The sequence below is a fragment of the Ipomoea triloba genome, chromosome 13, assembly GCF_003576645.1.
Source record: "Ipomoea triloba cultivar NCNSP0323 chromosome 13, ASM357664v1".
Taxonomy (NCBI): domain Eukaryota; kingdom Viridiplantae; phylum Streptophyta; class Magnoliopsida; order Solanales; family Convolvulaceae; genus Ipomoea; species Ipomoea triloba.
The window spans coordinates 30,163,320-30,179,249 of NC_044928.1; the positions used below are offsets into that span (position 1 = coordinate 30,163,320).

The 15,930-nt window shown below is 36.6% G+C and overlaps 2 protein-coding genes across 2 annotated transcripts; both read left to right on the top strand.

Annotated features, from left to right (window-relative positions):
- The first annotated feature begins 1,414 nt into the window (after positions 1 to 1,414).
- On the top strand, positions 1,415 to 3,911 carry LOC116001639. Its single transcript, XM_031241533.1, has 5 exons — positions 1,415 to 1,578; positions 2,910 to 3,024; positions 3,228 to 3,317; positions 3,410 to 3,508; positions 3,626 to 3,911. The coding sequence occupies exons 1-5, from the start codon at positions 1,511 to 1,513 to the stop codon at positions 3,725 to 3,727; spliced, it is 474 nt and encodes a 157-aa protein (XP_031097393.1). The 5' UTR covers positions 1,415 to 1,510; the 3' UTR covers positions 3,728 to 3,911.
- Positions 3,912 to 13,333: 9,422 nt separating this feature from the next.
- Positions 13,334 to 15,482, top strand: LOC116001468 (CASP-like protein 5B3; the record flags this gene model as incomplete). Its single annotated transcript, XM_031241339.1, is given in 4 exon segments — positions 13,334 to 13,467; positions 14,933 to 14,964; positions 14,967 to 15,064; positions 15,150 to 15,482. Coding segments are annotated over 4 exon segments (459 nt in total), but the record flags the coding sequence as incomplete, so codon positions are not given.
- Between the last annotated feature and the right edge of the window lie 448 nt (positions 15,483 to 15,930).

Consider the following 15,930-nt stretch of genomic DNA (forward strand, 5'->3'; position numbering starts at 1 on the left):
AAAAAAAAAAAAAAAAAAAAAAAAAAAAAAAAACTAGAAAACTTCCAATAAACATGAAAAATATTTCAAATAAATCTATAAACTTTATCTGAAAAGTCAATTAAATCCATAAATTTTTAAAAAATGTAATTATACCCTTTAACATGTTAAATTGAGACAATACAACTTACAAATCGGTAAATGACATGTTATTACAGGTCATTTCAGTTTAAATCATAACAGTGAAAATCTTACTACCAGTCGCCATTCCCGTCAGAAGGCGACCAGTTGGCCAGGGAAGGCGACCAATTGCATTATCCATGGAAGGCGACAATCGCCTTCCATCGGGAATGGTGACCGATGACGGATCGACTATCACCGGTCGCTGGATTTTCGTTGATATGACGCCTAAACTGAAATGACTTGTAATAGCAGGTCATTTACTGTTATTGAGGTTTCATTGTCTCAATTTAACATGTTAAAAGGTGTAATTATACTTTTTAAAAAATTAGAAATCTAATTAACTTTTCAAGTTAGTTAAAAAAAAAAATACTTTTCATGTAAAGTTTAGAAGCTTATTTAACATTTTTCCTAAATTTTATTATTGTATATATATAATAGCTTAAAATCACATCTCAAATATAAATCATATGGAGTATTAAAAAAGTCATGTTTTTATTTTAAATTGTTCAATATATCAAATCAAATCATAACTACTATATATTGTCCATTATGTGGTAATATAACTATATAGTACATTAGTACCAACCCAACCATATTTTTGTTCCTCACCATGTGAGTCCTTTATAGCATGTATAACTAACATCATGCAACCAAATAACTAAGTCTCGTGCATTTCATAAATTGTATCATTAATTGAAAGTTTTATGAATGATTGATTTTTTTAATACTACATTAATATCTATATCTAATAAGATGAGATTAATTTAGTATAATATAGTAGCCTTCACTTGGACTCGAACCAATATCCTCTCATTTGAAAAAGTCACATCGTGGCACTAATTCACAAGATCATTGACATTTTTGCTTTGTAATCCTAAATCAGTATAAGTTGTACATAGATAATTGATAAAACTAATAATTAATAAACCGCTCTCAATGAAAATTAAATAAATTTGTATACAAGTGATAAAAATAAATTTAATTTTAGAAAAAAATTACAAATTACAAAGTAGACGGCGGTCAATGCCACGTCGGATCAGGAGACGTGTGTGAGCAAAGCAGCGGACCCAATGCTATTGGTCCATGAGACGTGTCTTTCTCTCTCTCAACAAACGTAACCCTTCCGTGAAGGGCTGCCGTTAGTCTTCTTCGAAGGAAACTGACGATTAGGCAGCGACGACCGTTATGTTTTTAACGGCGGGAAAAACTGAATAATTTGGTAATAATATTTAGTCATCTCGGGTGGGCTGTGATTCTTCACTATTCCCGTTTGCTGTACCGCTGTCCCCGTTTTCCTAGAGAGAGAAGTTCAGAGAGAGAGAGAGAGGTTTTGGTCATCCCTAAAGCTATGGCGTTCTTGTCATTCCTGGGCAGGCTTCTCTTTGTCTCCGTCTTCATTCTCTCGGCTTATCAAGAGTAAGTTGCTGTTTATTCTCTCATTTCAGCTCTGTTTCTGCTGTGTTTACACTCAAAGACTGTATCTTTTTCACTCATGTTTAGTGTATGCATGCTTTGTTTAATTGTTTTAATGTTTTCTGTTTATGTGTGGGGTTGGGTTCATTAATTGCCTTGTTTAGTGTTGCTTTTGTTTGAGTTTTGGAGGTCTTGGATTCTCTTGGCTAGTCAAATTTGAGGTTAGATTTGATGGGCTTGAGTTGAAGTGTGGGGAGAGCATGGAATTGATGGAAACTAGAGCTGAATCTGGTTAATGTGTGTAGTGGTTGAGTAAAGATTGGGTTTTGGTTGGTGGTAAAAAAAGAAAAAGGGGAAAGTTCTGATCGTTTTGGTAATGGGCATCTGATGTGTCTTGATTCATTTGGACCTTTGCTTCTTATGCTTTGATTTATGAGAAATCCCGAAATCCCGCCTTGTGACCCTGACCCTATTCGGTAAAGTACTACAAGGTAAATCAGTCTAGGTATAGCTAGCTGACCGGCTCAAACTAAGAGGGCGAATAGATAGTTCCAAGGCGAGTTGAACTTGCTTTGTGTCTTATGCTGTATAGGAGTAGAACTAGGGATGCTGGGCTGTTGGGTGCTGCCGAGTTCAGCCCCTACTCGATTCGAGACGTGGGGCCATGGCTTACCATAGAGGGATGTGATTAAAGGTTAATGTCCATCTACTTATCACCAATTTGTTTTAAGTAGGATAGAGCAACCAGATAGCCAAAAAACTTTGTGGTTAAGTGTGCTTGACTACTTACAGCAGTCACAGGATGGTGACCATTGGGAAGTAAGCATAATGTAGTGCTCAGATCCATCATGGGCATTATGTGCTCCAAATATTATGGTAAAACCCTGGTATATTTGATATGCTTAGCTTGTATTCTCGGCGAAAATTGTTGGGCTGAGGGTTGATTTTCGAGTGTTTCAATTGAGCAATGGTGTTTCAGTGTGGTGACTAAACTGTGTATTGTATTTGCTGTACAGTGTTGGATTTGGGAGAAGTTAAAAAGATTTTGTTTTTGTTGTGGATAGAGATAGTCTGGTCGGTTTCTTGTAATTGTTTTGCCAGGGACTTGTGATTAGCAAAGTGGTTATCAGGTTTGATACTGCCAATGGTTGCCATGGAAGGTTTCAAGAGTTTAGTTAATACTTACCATGGATGTCATTGGATGCTAAAAAGCATTAATTAGTTTACGGTTTTGGCAGAGCTTTTGTGATTTGGTTATTTATCCTCTTCTAAGACAGTATCTCGAATCTCAATGCTACTTATGACGAACATTTCTAATGATCTCTTGCTTGTAGGTTTAATGAATTCGGGACTGATGGCGGGCCAGCAGCAAAGACATTGAGGCCGAAGTTCAATGCTTTCATTAAGCATGTCACAGCACAAACTGGATTCCAAGTTCCCCACGTTGAGGTAATAATCTTTTTGTTTCTGTATATTATTATTGACCCTGTTACATGTAGTATCTGTTCATATACTTTCTCAACCTATTGAAGCCTAACGAGTCAATATCGCCTCGACTGAAGAACCCATGACCTCCCATTTGGGAGAGTCACTTCATGCTGCTTGACCACAAGATCTTTGATCTTACTTAACTTGAATTATACCAATTACAGATGAAACATCTCGCTTTGGGCCTTATCGTTATGAAGGGGCTTGGAAGCCTTCTGTTCGTCTTTGGCAGCTCTCTCGGAGCTTATATCCTGGTATACATAATTACATATGTTAATGCTTCCCGTCAATATAATCATCTTAAACAACAATTCCCCGCTTTTCTTATTGCTCTCTCGGTTTGCAGCTTTTGCACCAGGCAATTGTTACCCCGATCCTGTACGACTTCTACAACTACGAGGCTGACAAGAAAGAATTCGCTCAGCTTTTCATCAAGTTCTCACAGGTAACGAGAAAACTCTCTTCGTTTCACTTCTATCCAACGAGAGGGGGAAAGAAACCATTATATTGCTCTTCCGATATCATTCAGAAATTTTAGTTACGCGTTTATGTGTTTTGGCAGGGTCTGCAGCTGCTGGGAGGGCTGCTGTTTTTCATTGGCATGAAAAACTCCATGCCCAGGAGAACAGCAAAGAAGAAGGCTTCAAAGGCAAAAATCAACTGAGAGAGGGAAAGAAGAGGACATAGTTTCAGTTTTTTGATGTGCACTAATTTTAAAAAAAATTCCAGTTGTACGGGACACCATATATCTTTGTAAGCTTTGTATTTTTGGTACTTGGGGACTTTTAGGGAATGTGATTTACAACTTTGTTTTTGGTGGAATTATAATTTTATTATTATTTTTTGCAGCTTCTTCTACATTTACACATTACTAAATAAAGAAATGAGACAAGATCATTTGAAGTAAATTAAACATAGGAATGTGACATTTCAAAAAGGAGCTAGTTGCCGGTTGGAGTATTCATCCGACTAGGGCTGTGAATGGGCTGGGTCCCAAATAGGGGTCGACGACTCGATCTAGTTTTGACTCAATTTGATCTATAACCTTTTTAATAAAAATACCATTCTTAAGTTGGTCCATGTATAATCTAATCATAGAAGTCCAATTTTAATAGCTCATTGCCTCATTGTATATCTTAAAATAATATAAAGGGCCACCTTATTTTTGCCCAAGACTTTTTCAGGCGGCTTTTTTTGTACATTGTGCATTAGTTGTTGTTATTTGCAAATAGAAGGGTCTATTTTGCCCCTATCGATGATCGGCCGTCCGAATTCAAGTTGCTGAATGACAATTCTAACACTATTCACTTGGGTCTACTTTGAATATTATATACATGACTGCTATCCATACATACCAATAAGGACGCAAGTGGGCAACACAATAATGCTTTGAAATAATAAACAAAACCAAACAAAAGATAGTGGGAAAGCATCAACACCACTCATACGACAATGAATAATGAAAACAATTATATATTTGCTTTAAAAAAAAAACAATTATATATTTTTTTGTTGTATTATCCATCTTTTCACTAAAGTGGTGGATTAGTTGGAATGCGAACAAATGAAAACCAATTATTCATTTCTTATCTTCTTTCTCTAGCATTCCAATTCCATTCGACCCTCTCACCCTCTTCACCCCATTTTTTTTTTCAGATCCCACGCTGCCAGATCGAAGAAGAAAGTCGTTGCCTCTCTTAAGATCTGCAACTGCTCCTCATCCGCCAGAAGATGAAAGGTCAGAATTTTATCTCTATTCTTCATCACACTCAGTTTTGTCACGTATCTACCGTTTCAGGGTTCGTGATATATCTACAGGCTCATGGGTTTGAGTACCTTGGCGACGCATACTGACGGTCACGACATGTGGCCGCGAGAGTAAATATTTAATTTATGTGTTTGCCATCTAATTTGCTGGCCCTTTTTGGGACTCATGATGTACTGAAATGGTGTCTTGGAGTTAAAGAGTTTTCCGATCATTTTAGTAGGCATTTTCTGTTTGTATTTTTTTGGACTTTATTATCAAATTTGATATTCAATTCGAGTGCTGTACTCCGGGAGGTTTTGGTAGTTTGACGGTGGTGCTACTTCCGTTGCAACATTTTTTTTCCGGTACGGGCGTTCCCTTCAGTGACCGGCGGGTGGGATCTTCAATGGCTGACAAACAATTCATGCGTGGTCCTACTGGTAATTTAAATTGAATTCAAATCTATTTGTAGTGGAATCTGATTCCATGCAGTTTTTAAATGGCTAAATTTTCACGCAGCAAAACCATTTCATATTGAATATTGGCTTTACTAATGTGGTTCGGATCTGCTGAATTGGAAAGAAAAAATGGCGGCTTCGTACTGCGACAGCGGCAGCCGTGTCTACAGCAAGGGAAGAAGGCTCTCAGCGGTGGTGATCGGTTGGCGGCTAAGCCGATGATGATGGCTGAGCGATAGTTCTGGTGACTACGGGCTACGGCGGAGATTGAGGCTGCGGTGACGTTGGCTGCTGCGGAGGTCTAGGCCTGTTGCTGCTGCCTGGAGTTGAGGTTACAGTGACAATGGAGGTATGGATGTTCCAAGTAGAATTACATGCCCGTATTGGTGATTGATTTGTTCCCATAAATTCCTGATTTTTGTTTAAAAAATTTCCTTTTTTTTTTGTTCTTATCCTCTTCAAGAGTAAAAGATACAAATGGATAAAACAAGAACTTCCAACTTTTTCCTGTTGTTCCCACCTCCCCATTCATCAACTTCCAACTTTTTCCTGTTGTTCCCACCTCCCCATTCATCTTTTTAATTCTCAAGGAGAAAAAAAAAATACAACATGACATCTTTTTAATTCTCAAGGAGAAAAAAAAAATACAACATGAGACATGGCTCCATAAAACAAAATAATAATAATAATAATAATAATAATAATAATAATAATATTATTATTATTATTATTATTATTATTAGTATGTATGGTATTATTAATATTAAAAATTTTTACAATATTATTTGTTGTATCTTATCTTATATACTATAATATTATAATAACTATAGTATATATAAAGAGTCACTTATAATTTGCCCAAGACTTTTTCGGAGGAATTTGTTGTACTATGTGTAATATTAGTTGTTCCTTGCAACATGAAATTATTATTTTAAATTTTACGGTGCTTCGCAGTTGGTCGCATTTTAAATTCCGACTGATTAGATGACAAGAGTTTGTGGATCAAGTTGGGTATGTGGCCCTCTAGCGTTACACGTGCTGCAGTAGCTAATGTATTCAATGTGGCTCAGTCGACTGATATTGGGCGTTACTTGGGACTCCCTATGGGCATTGGAAGAAATAAGCGTGAAGTCTTCTCATATATTGAATCGAAGCTGGTTGGCCGACTGAGTGGATGGAATAAAAAAGTATTGTCTAGGGCCGGTAAGGAACTGTTGTTAAAGAGCATTGCACAAGCATTACCCACTTACTCAATGAGCATCTATTACATTCCCGTTACTCTTTGTGAGAGGATTGAACGGGCAATGAATAAATTTTGGTGGGATACTAGTGGTGGTCGAGGGGGCGGTATGCGGTGGAAGTCTTGGGGTGCGATGTGCTTTCCGAAGTCGAAAGGAGGTCTTGGTTTTAAGGTCCTTAACCGGTTTAATGTGGCTCTCTTATCTAAACAAGGGTGGAGGCTGTTGACTAACCCTACGTCCCTAGCTGCCAGATTGTATAAAGCCAGGTATTATCCTCGTAGTGATTTCCTGGAAGCAAAAATTGGTGCTAACCCGAGCTACTGTTGGCGGTCCATACTTGCCGGTCAAGAAGTGTTACGGAAGGGATCTGTTCGGAGGATTGGTAATGGACAGAATACTCATATTTGGAGTCATCCGTGGCTTCCTGATGACACCAATCCATATATTCAAACTCCTGTGGCGGGCGATAACCAGGAAATGAAAGTAAGTGATCTTATTCACCCTGTCTCGCTTGATTGGAATTTAGAGCTTTTGAACACTTTGTTTGTACAACGAGATGTGGGACTGATTCTTAAAATCCCTGTTAATACTCAGTATGAAGACCGATGGTGTTGGAGGGGTGACTTGAGGGGTCTGTATTCTGTGAAAAATGGCTATCGTATTCTCTCCTCAATGCTGGACAGTTCTGGTAATGCGAATTGGGGAGCTCTTTGGGGCTTGAAAATTCCTCCGGCCGTGCATAATTTCTTGTGGCGTTGCATGCACAAAATTCTCCCTGTGTTGACTGCGTTGTTTGCCCGGAGAGTAGTTGATGATGTGGCTTGTCCCCTCTGTCATGTTCATGCTGAAACTCTAGAACACTTAATGACAGATTGTAGGTGTGTTGTTCCCCTTTGGCAAACAATTATGGATGGTCAGATCCCTACGGTAGGAGATGATTGTGTGGCTTGGATGTTTCATACATTATCACATGCTGAGTCATCTTATAAGATACGTGCCGTAGCGGTTTGGTGGTGTATCTGGAGGGCAAGAAACGAAGTGGTGTGGAATAATAAATCTTGGAATTTGACGAATGTGGTGCATGAGATCATCCGCTACGTGGAAGCTTGGCAAAGTTTGTGGTGTCCAGGGCCGGTGGTGAGTACGCCACCTAACGCTGCTCAAGGTGGTGGAGGAAATGATGAGAACACTGTCATGGTTTTTGTGGATGCTTCTGTTTTCGCCAACCATGGTACTGCCTTCTTTGGTTGTGTGGTGTTGAATTCGAATGGTCAATTTTTGGCTGCGCGAAATGGTCCCCTGCGTTGCATGAATGATGTCCACCTTGCTGAAGCTTTGGCTGTGAAAGAAGCATTATCATGGATAAAGGATAAAGGCTATGCTAAGATCAAGCTTTTCTCGGATTGTCAGACTGTGTGTTGCTTGCTGAATGGTTCGGGGTCTGATTTGTCCTATGCTGGTTGCACTGTTGGTGATTGCAAGGAGTTATGTCGACACTTTGATTCTGTGTCCTTTGAGTTTATCTCTCGATCAGTGAATAAGTGTGCTCATGCTTTGGCTAGAGCTGCTAGTTCGCAAACTGGTCCTTCTAGTTGGATTTCATCTATTCCTGTGTGTATTGAACGTTTGCTTTAATGAAGTTTTGTTGGTTGTTTTCAAAAAAAAAAAAAGTTGGGTATGTGGCTTTATTATATTTATATATCCATTGAAATTGAAGACTGTGTTTAGTGGGAATTTCTGTTTGTTTGCTCTTAAAAGATAGCAAAAGTGAAGGAATAAGGAATAGGGAAATAAATATGTTTTGTGATTGAGAAGGAGCCAAAAGTTAGTGGAGTAAAAAGATAGCAAAAGTGGAGGAAAAGGAAGAATAGGGAATTAACTCAAAAAAAGAACTTTAAAAAAAAACTCAAGAAAAGAAAGAATAGGGAATTAAATATGTTTTGTGATTGAGAAGGAGCTAAAAGTTAGTGGAGGTAAAAAAAAGGAGCAGCCGACACATCCATGAGGATTCTTAATTAGTTTTTTTTTTCCTCTCTGGCTATTCATTCTTGAAAAAGGATGTAGAAGAATCAAGACATTCAGATCTTTGATCTCTCACATCTCTCTTTTGAAAGGAAACCACAGCAAAAACGACCTGAGAAAACTCGCAGGTAAACTCAAAGCCATCCACGCCGTTTGCGCCTGTCTCCACCTCCTTCTAGCTTGGTTTCTCACTGCCTCCCCCATCCACGTCGTCGTCGGTCACCCTCGTTCGTCGTTGCATCGTGTGGAAGGACATCAACCTCTCTCTGCTTCATACAAGACACCATAATCGGTATGTTGATATTGTTTCAAGCTGCCTTGAATTCCTTAAGTAAATATGTTTTTTGTTTTTGTTCTCTGATGTTGCAGAGCCGGTATCAGATTGGTTGTCTAAAATTGTCATAGCCTATGAGCCTGTTTGTGAAATTGGAACACCTGCCCATGCACATACAAGAAGTTGGAACTTCTTGCTGCACGTTTAACTTTTTACGTCTGCACTATAACTTGTTGATTCCCAATAATTTGATGTTATTTTCCTTTTTCAATGTTCTTCGACTTAAACCTGTATCTTATCGACTTATCATTTGAATTGCCCCAAAAAGATACAGAGTATTATATTTTGGTTGTTCTCTTGAGAGATATTATTCTTTTTAAATTGAAACTTTGTTTATTCTGCACGTTTTCAACTGAATACAAAATGAATTCAATTGAATGATTACAACTCCATTGCAAAATTAATTCAAATATTAGAAAAAATAGTCATTTTTGATAATCGGTTGTTCAGATAGTAGACCATGTGAGTATGGGGTAATGACAAACAGGGAGCTCAATAATATAACCTGGTTTGTTTGGTTTATTTCAAAAAAAAAAAAAAACAGGGAGCTCAATAATAAGTAAGAAAGAAACAATAGGAACAAGTAAAAAAATGTAGGGACAAAACCCAAAAAAAAAAAGGGAAGAAAACAAAAACAAGCAATAAGAGGAACAAGACAAAACAAATATGGAGAGTCATCAAAAGTGGAAGACAAGGGAAGATGATCGAAATTAATGGTTGTTAATATAAATTTCTCCGTTTTTATTAATGTACAGATACTTTGTCATTAGATTATAAAAAGTGGTGCACATATATGTATAGGTATATATAAAAAAAAATATAATAAGTCTCAATCAAGATTATATCTTTGATTTATATCTCTTTTTGTATACTAATAAATGTATAATTTATTTTATTATTCGTATTAGTAAGTACGGTATTATTATTATTATTATTATTATTATTGTTATTATTATTATTATTATTATGTGTCTTATTTATTTTAATTTATTATTAGTATTAGTAAGTACGTTATTATTAATATTAATACTATAAATATTTTCTAAAATATCTTTTTTTTTTAATATTTGACAATATTATTTGTTGTGTTTAATCTATAATAATGTTTTGTTTATTATAGTTTTACTAATCAGAGAAAAAGAAAGGGTAAACTATACACGCTTGGTCTTATGCTTCTTTCCCATATCGCTTAAAAACGAAGACAAACCATACAAGAAAGCAACAAGAAGGTAGATCCATATTATTTAGTTTAATTGAGCAGGTGAAGCCGCGAAGGTTTATATATATTATAATATATTATTGTATATTTGTATTATTAATCTGCTTCCCTCATCGTTCTTTTACCTAACATATCAGCTTTATTCCCACTGATGACTCACTAACTCATTATTGCTTTTATTATTTTTAGTGGCCACCTAGCAATCGTCTTTAATTTTCATTCACACTATTCTTTTTTCATATCAGCCTTATTATTTTTCATTCACACTATTCATGTACCTATATATATTTGTGTTCCTTGTGCTGTTGTAGACGGATAGAGAGACATGAAAATATATGTTTGTTTCTTACATTCTTTCACACAGAGAGAAAGGCACGAAAATATAATAATAGATGAGGTGGAAAATATATTTGTTATTTCATTGCATACAGTAGTGCATGTATTAGTTAAAGAATGAGAATTTTGTGATTTAAAGACTTCATTTTTATTGAGTCTGTGAACTAAGCTTAGTTTGCTCTAAGTGTTTGCTTTTTCAATGCATTAAGTGTGTTTTCTTAGAAGAACTGAGTACAATTGTGAAGGCAGGAGTCTGATTATTAATGCACTTGGTTAATATCTGATTTACTAATAAAAATGAAATAAAATATTAAAAAAATTGTCATTTGTGATAATTGGGCGTTCAAATTCTGACTGCTTAAAGAACAAATCGGTGGTTAAGGTGGGAGACCACATGAGTCATGGGACAATGACATACACCGAGCTCAATAACTTTTTTGAATAAGAAATAAACAATAGGAACAAGTAAACAAAACAATAGGGACAAGACCCCCCCCCCCCACCAAACAAAAACAAGAAGAATAAAACAAAAAACAAGACCCAGACAATGGCATTTCTCTATTGAATATGGTGGATGTTGTGATGGAATTATACAATAATACAAAGTGCTCTTGATTTTCAAATCTGTTTTGTTTTTTTCTTACTTCACATCTGTTCTGTTATTTTGCTTGGCAGTTCAGATTCAATGGAAGAATTATGATTTATTTCGTTGAAGGATTGGGTTGTTTATTAGAATAGCTATTGGGCTGAGGTGGTTTTGATATGGGCTGCTGGTGGTGGTCTATCAATATAATTATTTGGATTGGGCTGAAATTACGTGTGGCTATTTGCAGTATATATGAGAATACATTTAAGTACTGATCTGCAACCCAATGTTTTGAAGGAGACAAAGAACAAAAAAAAAAAAATAAAAAAGGATCAAATGGCATCGTCTAAACGAGTTTTTAGGAGACAAAGACTGAAACCCTGATGGAAAGGAATCTTCGATTCGATCAGTACTAATACTATAATTTACTCCGTAATTGTTATATATCCATATTCCTATCCTAAAACTATAAATATAGATAGTCAGTTTAAACATACGTAATACATATGTTCAAATAAACATTTAATGTTAAACTTATATGGATCTATGTTGGGATTACTTTTTATGTTCTTTTGATGTATTCATGATGAGTAACTGTATGCTTATTATCACTTTTTACTCTTTGTTAATGTTGATATAAGAAAGTGAACCACAATATGTAATTGAAGTCTTATCTATACAAATACACTTATTAATTTACAGTTGTATTTTAATTATATTTTGGATTTGATAAAATTGTACAATTTTACTTTGTATTTGTTAACATAAAATGTCTTCAACCAAAAACAAAGAGAAATAGCAAGCATCATGCTAAATGTGAAAGCATTGGAAAATGAAAATGAAACTATGCAAGGAAAGTGTTATGGATAGTATGAATTTGGAACAACCAAACACCAGAAAAGCAAAAACAAAGTGGTGGATAGGTGGCTGACGTGCAGCATCCGAAAACGGAAATGCAAGAGCAAATTTTTTTAGAATTTATAAAATTTTTGTGTAATGTGAAATTGTAAATTGTATAGGTTATAAGCCTTATACTTAGAAAATTGTAATAACATATAAAAATGTACTAAGTCCGGACTTAATTTCGTAGTTCTATCATCGGTACTTAAGTCTTAGGTCAGTTCGACGGCATAATCACAACGGCAAACTCTAAATATACTAAGTACGGTTAGGTTCGTATTTCCACCACCGACACTTTAGTCCAGGCTGAGATCGGCACCATAATCACAACGGAAAACTCTAATATATGGCAATGTCGGGTGCAAAGGTAGTAAAGGCCGCAAGTAATTAAGGAGAAAAATTGAAACATATAAATCTTCTCTTATAATTTCATCATGATCTATTACTCTATTATGCTCATAATGTTAATATTAAAATGTTATGTTTTTTTTTTAATGGAAAAAGTTTGAACATATATTTTGTGTTAAAATTATATATATAAATCTCCTTTGGGCCTTGCATTACGCGTAACGCGCGTACCACCGCTAGTATACATATAATGTAGCACATGCATATATAAATACTAGTCAATGCCCTAATTTCCTTCCTTATACTCTTAGTCTCTCTCATTACTTTGTACTAGTCAACTCAAGCAGTCAAATCTTACATCTCAGTTGACCAATGTGCCTCATCATCTAGCTCCAGTCCCATCGAAGTAAAGAAGATAAAAGTTGGAATATATCAGTAATGAATTGTGAGGAACACAAAAAAAAAAAAAACAAAGAAAATAGAGAGAATTAAGGTTGAACCGCAAGTATAATACGAGGGAAGTATTTAAGGCCAACTTCATATCAAATTTATCGAGTTGAACTAGTTTTGACAATTATACAGTTACCGTGGTAAGACAAGGAAAAATCTTTATGATCCCAAAATTACCCTCAATTTAGCCCTTTAGGCTTTAGGTGACTTCCCACATCTGAAAAAAACTGGGCCTAAAGTAGTTGGCTTTTTCTTCTTGTAGACATTTCCTCAAGAAATAAGCGTGGCCGGCTGCTCCATTTCCGTCTCAGAACAGCGTGCTCGGTGTCTTTTGTCTTGTTCTTGTTCTTCTATAAAGTATAAACTACTCAATCTCGAGTTTAAAGAGAAAAAAAAAAAAAATCTTTGTGCTTTGTGCTTTCGTGATCCTGCTTTTCTCTTTTGATCAATAACTTTCCCCAATTTCCTTTCTATTTCTTAGTAGGATTGATAAAGTTCCAGTCTTTTTCGATTTCTCGTTGATTGAGTGAGACATTTCCCAGTTGTGAGTTTCCTTGTCTTGGAAGGAAGATGGAGTTCTCCGGAAGCCCATCGAGGGAGTGAAGTTTTTCTCTGTGCAGGAAAGATAAAAATGCAGAATTTTGCTGGGGACTCCGGGGACTGTAACTGGGCTTCTTCTAAGGGTAGGGCAATGCATCTTTGCGGCTGGTTCAATTGTCTCCATGGCATCCTCTAGTAGCTTCTTCAATGTCACAGCATTCTGGTAATTTCTTTCCTTTTCCCAGCTTATATTTATGTTTCCCCTTTCAATTTTTAGGTCAAGTTCAAGATCTGCTGTTTTGCTGTGATGATTGATATCAGCATTTGTATTGCATTGATTATCCCATTCAATCAATCTGAATCTGAAATTAGATTTCTGGGTAATTGATATTACTTGCCCACAAAAGGCGAAACTCCCTCGCCCCAACCCGAACTCCCCACATTATAGTGGAGGGGTAAATCATGGTGATTAAGTGTCCTTTTAGGTGGGAGGACCATGGACTCCACAAGGAGTCCACCACATTAGGTGTAACTCCCGAGCTCCCCACATTTTGGCCTGACAGGATCGTGGAGGTGTAAATCATGGTGATTAAGTGGCCTTTTAGGTGGGAGGACCATGCCCTGTGTCTACAAGGAGTCCACCACATTGGGTGTAACTCCCACACTGCTGCTGTAGGCTTGATCATGTGTCCTTGGCCACAATTTATAACCTAGGAACCAACTGAGTTGCCCGTGCAACGGACATGTTTGATATTACTTTGCAGAATCACATGATTATACGGAGGTTAGTCTTCTAGCTGTCGGCTGGAGAGATACCTTGGGAAAAACCCAAAAAGAATCACATGATTATGATTAGGGTTCAAATTGAACCTCTATATGATGTGAATAATGCCCAATAGGCTAATATTATGTTTCATGAGAGGAAAAGTTCTGAACAAACAGCTTGTTTTGATGGTGTTTCATTGTACTTGTTCAAATGCTTGCAATGGCTTGGACTTTATCACACTGTGTGATTCTTGCCTTGGAATTGACCGTAAACTCTGCCCAATACTACCCCATGAGTCCATGTACTTAGTTCACCTTGTCGTTGCTATGCTAACAATGTTACATTGTTACCCCCACTATATAATGCCTTAGTTCAGCTTGTCGTTAGCATTCCAGTGAAACATCATAGGCTCACCACTTTTTTGTTTAATTGTATTTGGAATCTGACTTGATGACTCTACACTCCTAATATTATAGGAAGAACACATACAAGACATGGTGGAAATGGCTTCGATTTCGATACTGGTTTATTTTCCTAAAATGCATACTAATGGATAGATTTTAGGTCATTTGAAAAACCGAAGTCTTTACCATGAACATTCTGATTCCTTCTTCGGATCCTATATTCTTCATAACAATGACATTCTCCCTTTTCTTCCATATTATAGACCATTTATCTTGATAAATCAAATGTTGTTTGATTTCCTTAAAGAGTATTCCTCGTACTGTTTCTGTTTCTCACCTTAACTACGGAAGCTTTTCAATGCTAAAGTAAACAAATTGACGGGTGTCTGTCTTAGCGTATTGTCTGAAATCTATAACTTAAACTTCTAAGCGATATCATTGTTATGAACGGGAATACTTCCCTACAATTATAGAACGGGAAAATTTACTGATGTGAACCTCTGTTGTCGTTATTGCAGCTACTTGATTGCTTCCATGGCTTTACAGGTCATTTGAGTGGCGGTCTTGCACTCCTCGACGCTTATTCCTTGGCGAAGAAGAAGGCGCTCCACAATTACTTCTTAGTCACCGTTTTTGCTGTTGGAGATTGGGTTAGTTAGTGTTCACTGCATCGAGAAATGAATTCGATTTCTTGTTTCTTGCTGATGGATGATTCTCGTATGAACTCATTGTCAGGTGACGGCGACGTTATCCCTTTCTGCAGCGTCGTCTTCGGCTGGAATAACGGTTTTGTACTATGGCGACCTCGGGGGTTGTAGCTTCGGCGAGGAATGCACGAAGTTCCAGTTAGCAGCAGCATTGGCTTTCCTGAGTTGGATAATGATAGCTTTATCCTCTTTAATCATGTTTTGGATTTGGGCAAGAGGTTAGGGTTTGTAGTTTGGATGTGTTAAACTATGTATAGACTAATAGGATTTGTTGATGCATATTGTTTATCTATATTTCAATTCATACATATGATTGATTATAAGCTTCTTTGTGCATGGGAAAGCTCACTTATATATGACCTCCAACACCTTACTTCATACTTGGGGTGATCTTGTAGGGAAAATTATTCTGTGGACCCGGGTCCACTTTGCAAGGTGGATTCGCGTCCAAAATACACAATTTATATACTGAATGTTCACAATTTACATACTGAATGTTTACAATTTGAATTATGAACATTCAGTATGTAAATTGTGATAGGTGAACATTCAGTATGTAAATTGTGATGGTTCCACCTTGCAAGGTGGACATGAATCCATTGTATTACTATTGATCTTGTAGTTCCTACAGGGTGGAAATGATGGGTTAGTTCATGGATTTTCCTTGCTTTTCTTTTGCTACATTTTGCTCAAAAGAGATGATGGGGTCGGTCCATGGACTTTCCATCCTTTTCTTTTGCTACATTTCGTTCAAAGGGTTGAAGGGAGATAATGCATCAAGCTGTTCGCAAGGGCAACTTCATCCTCTT

Coding starts and splice junctions, on each gene's coding strand:
- LOC116001639 (XM_031241533.1), top strand. CDS start 1,511: ATGGCGTTCTTGTCATTCCTGGGCAGGCTTCTCTTTGTCTCCGTCTTC. Junction 3,025..3,227: donor TCCAAGTTCCCCACGTTGAG/GTAATAATCTTT, acceptor TACCAATTACAG/ATGAAACATCTCGCTTTGGG. Junction 3,318..3,409: donor CTCTCGGAGCTTATATCCTG/GTATACATAATT, acceptor CTCGGTTTGCAG/CTTTTGCACCAGGCAATTGT.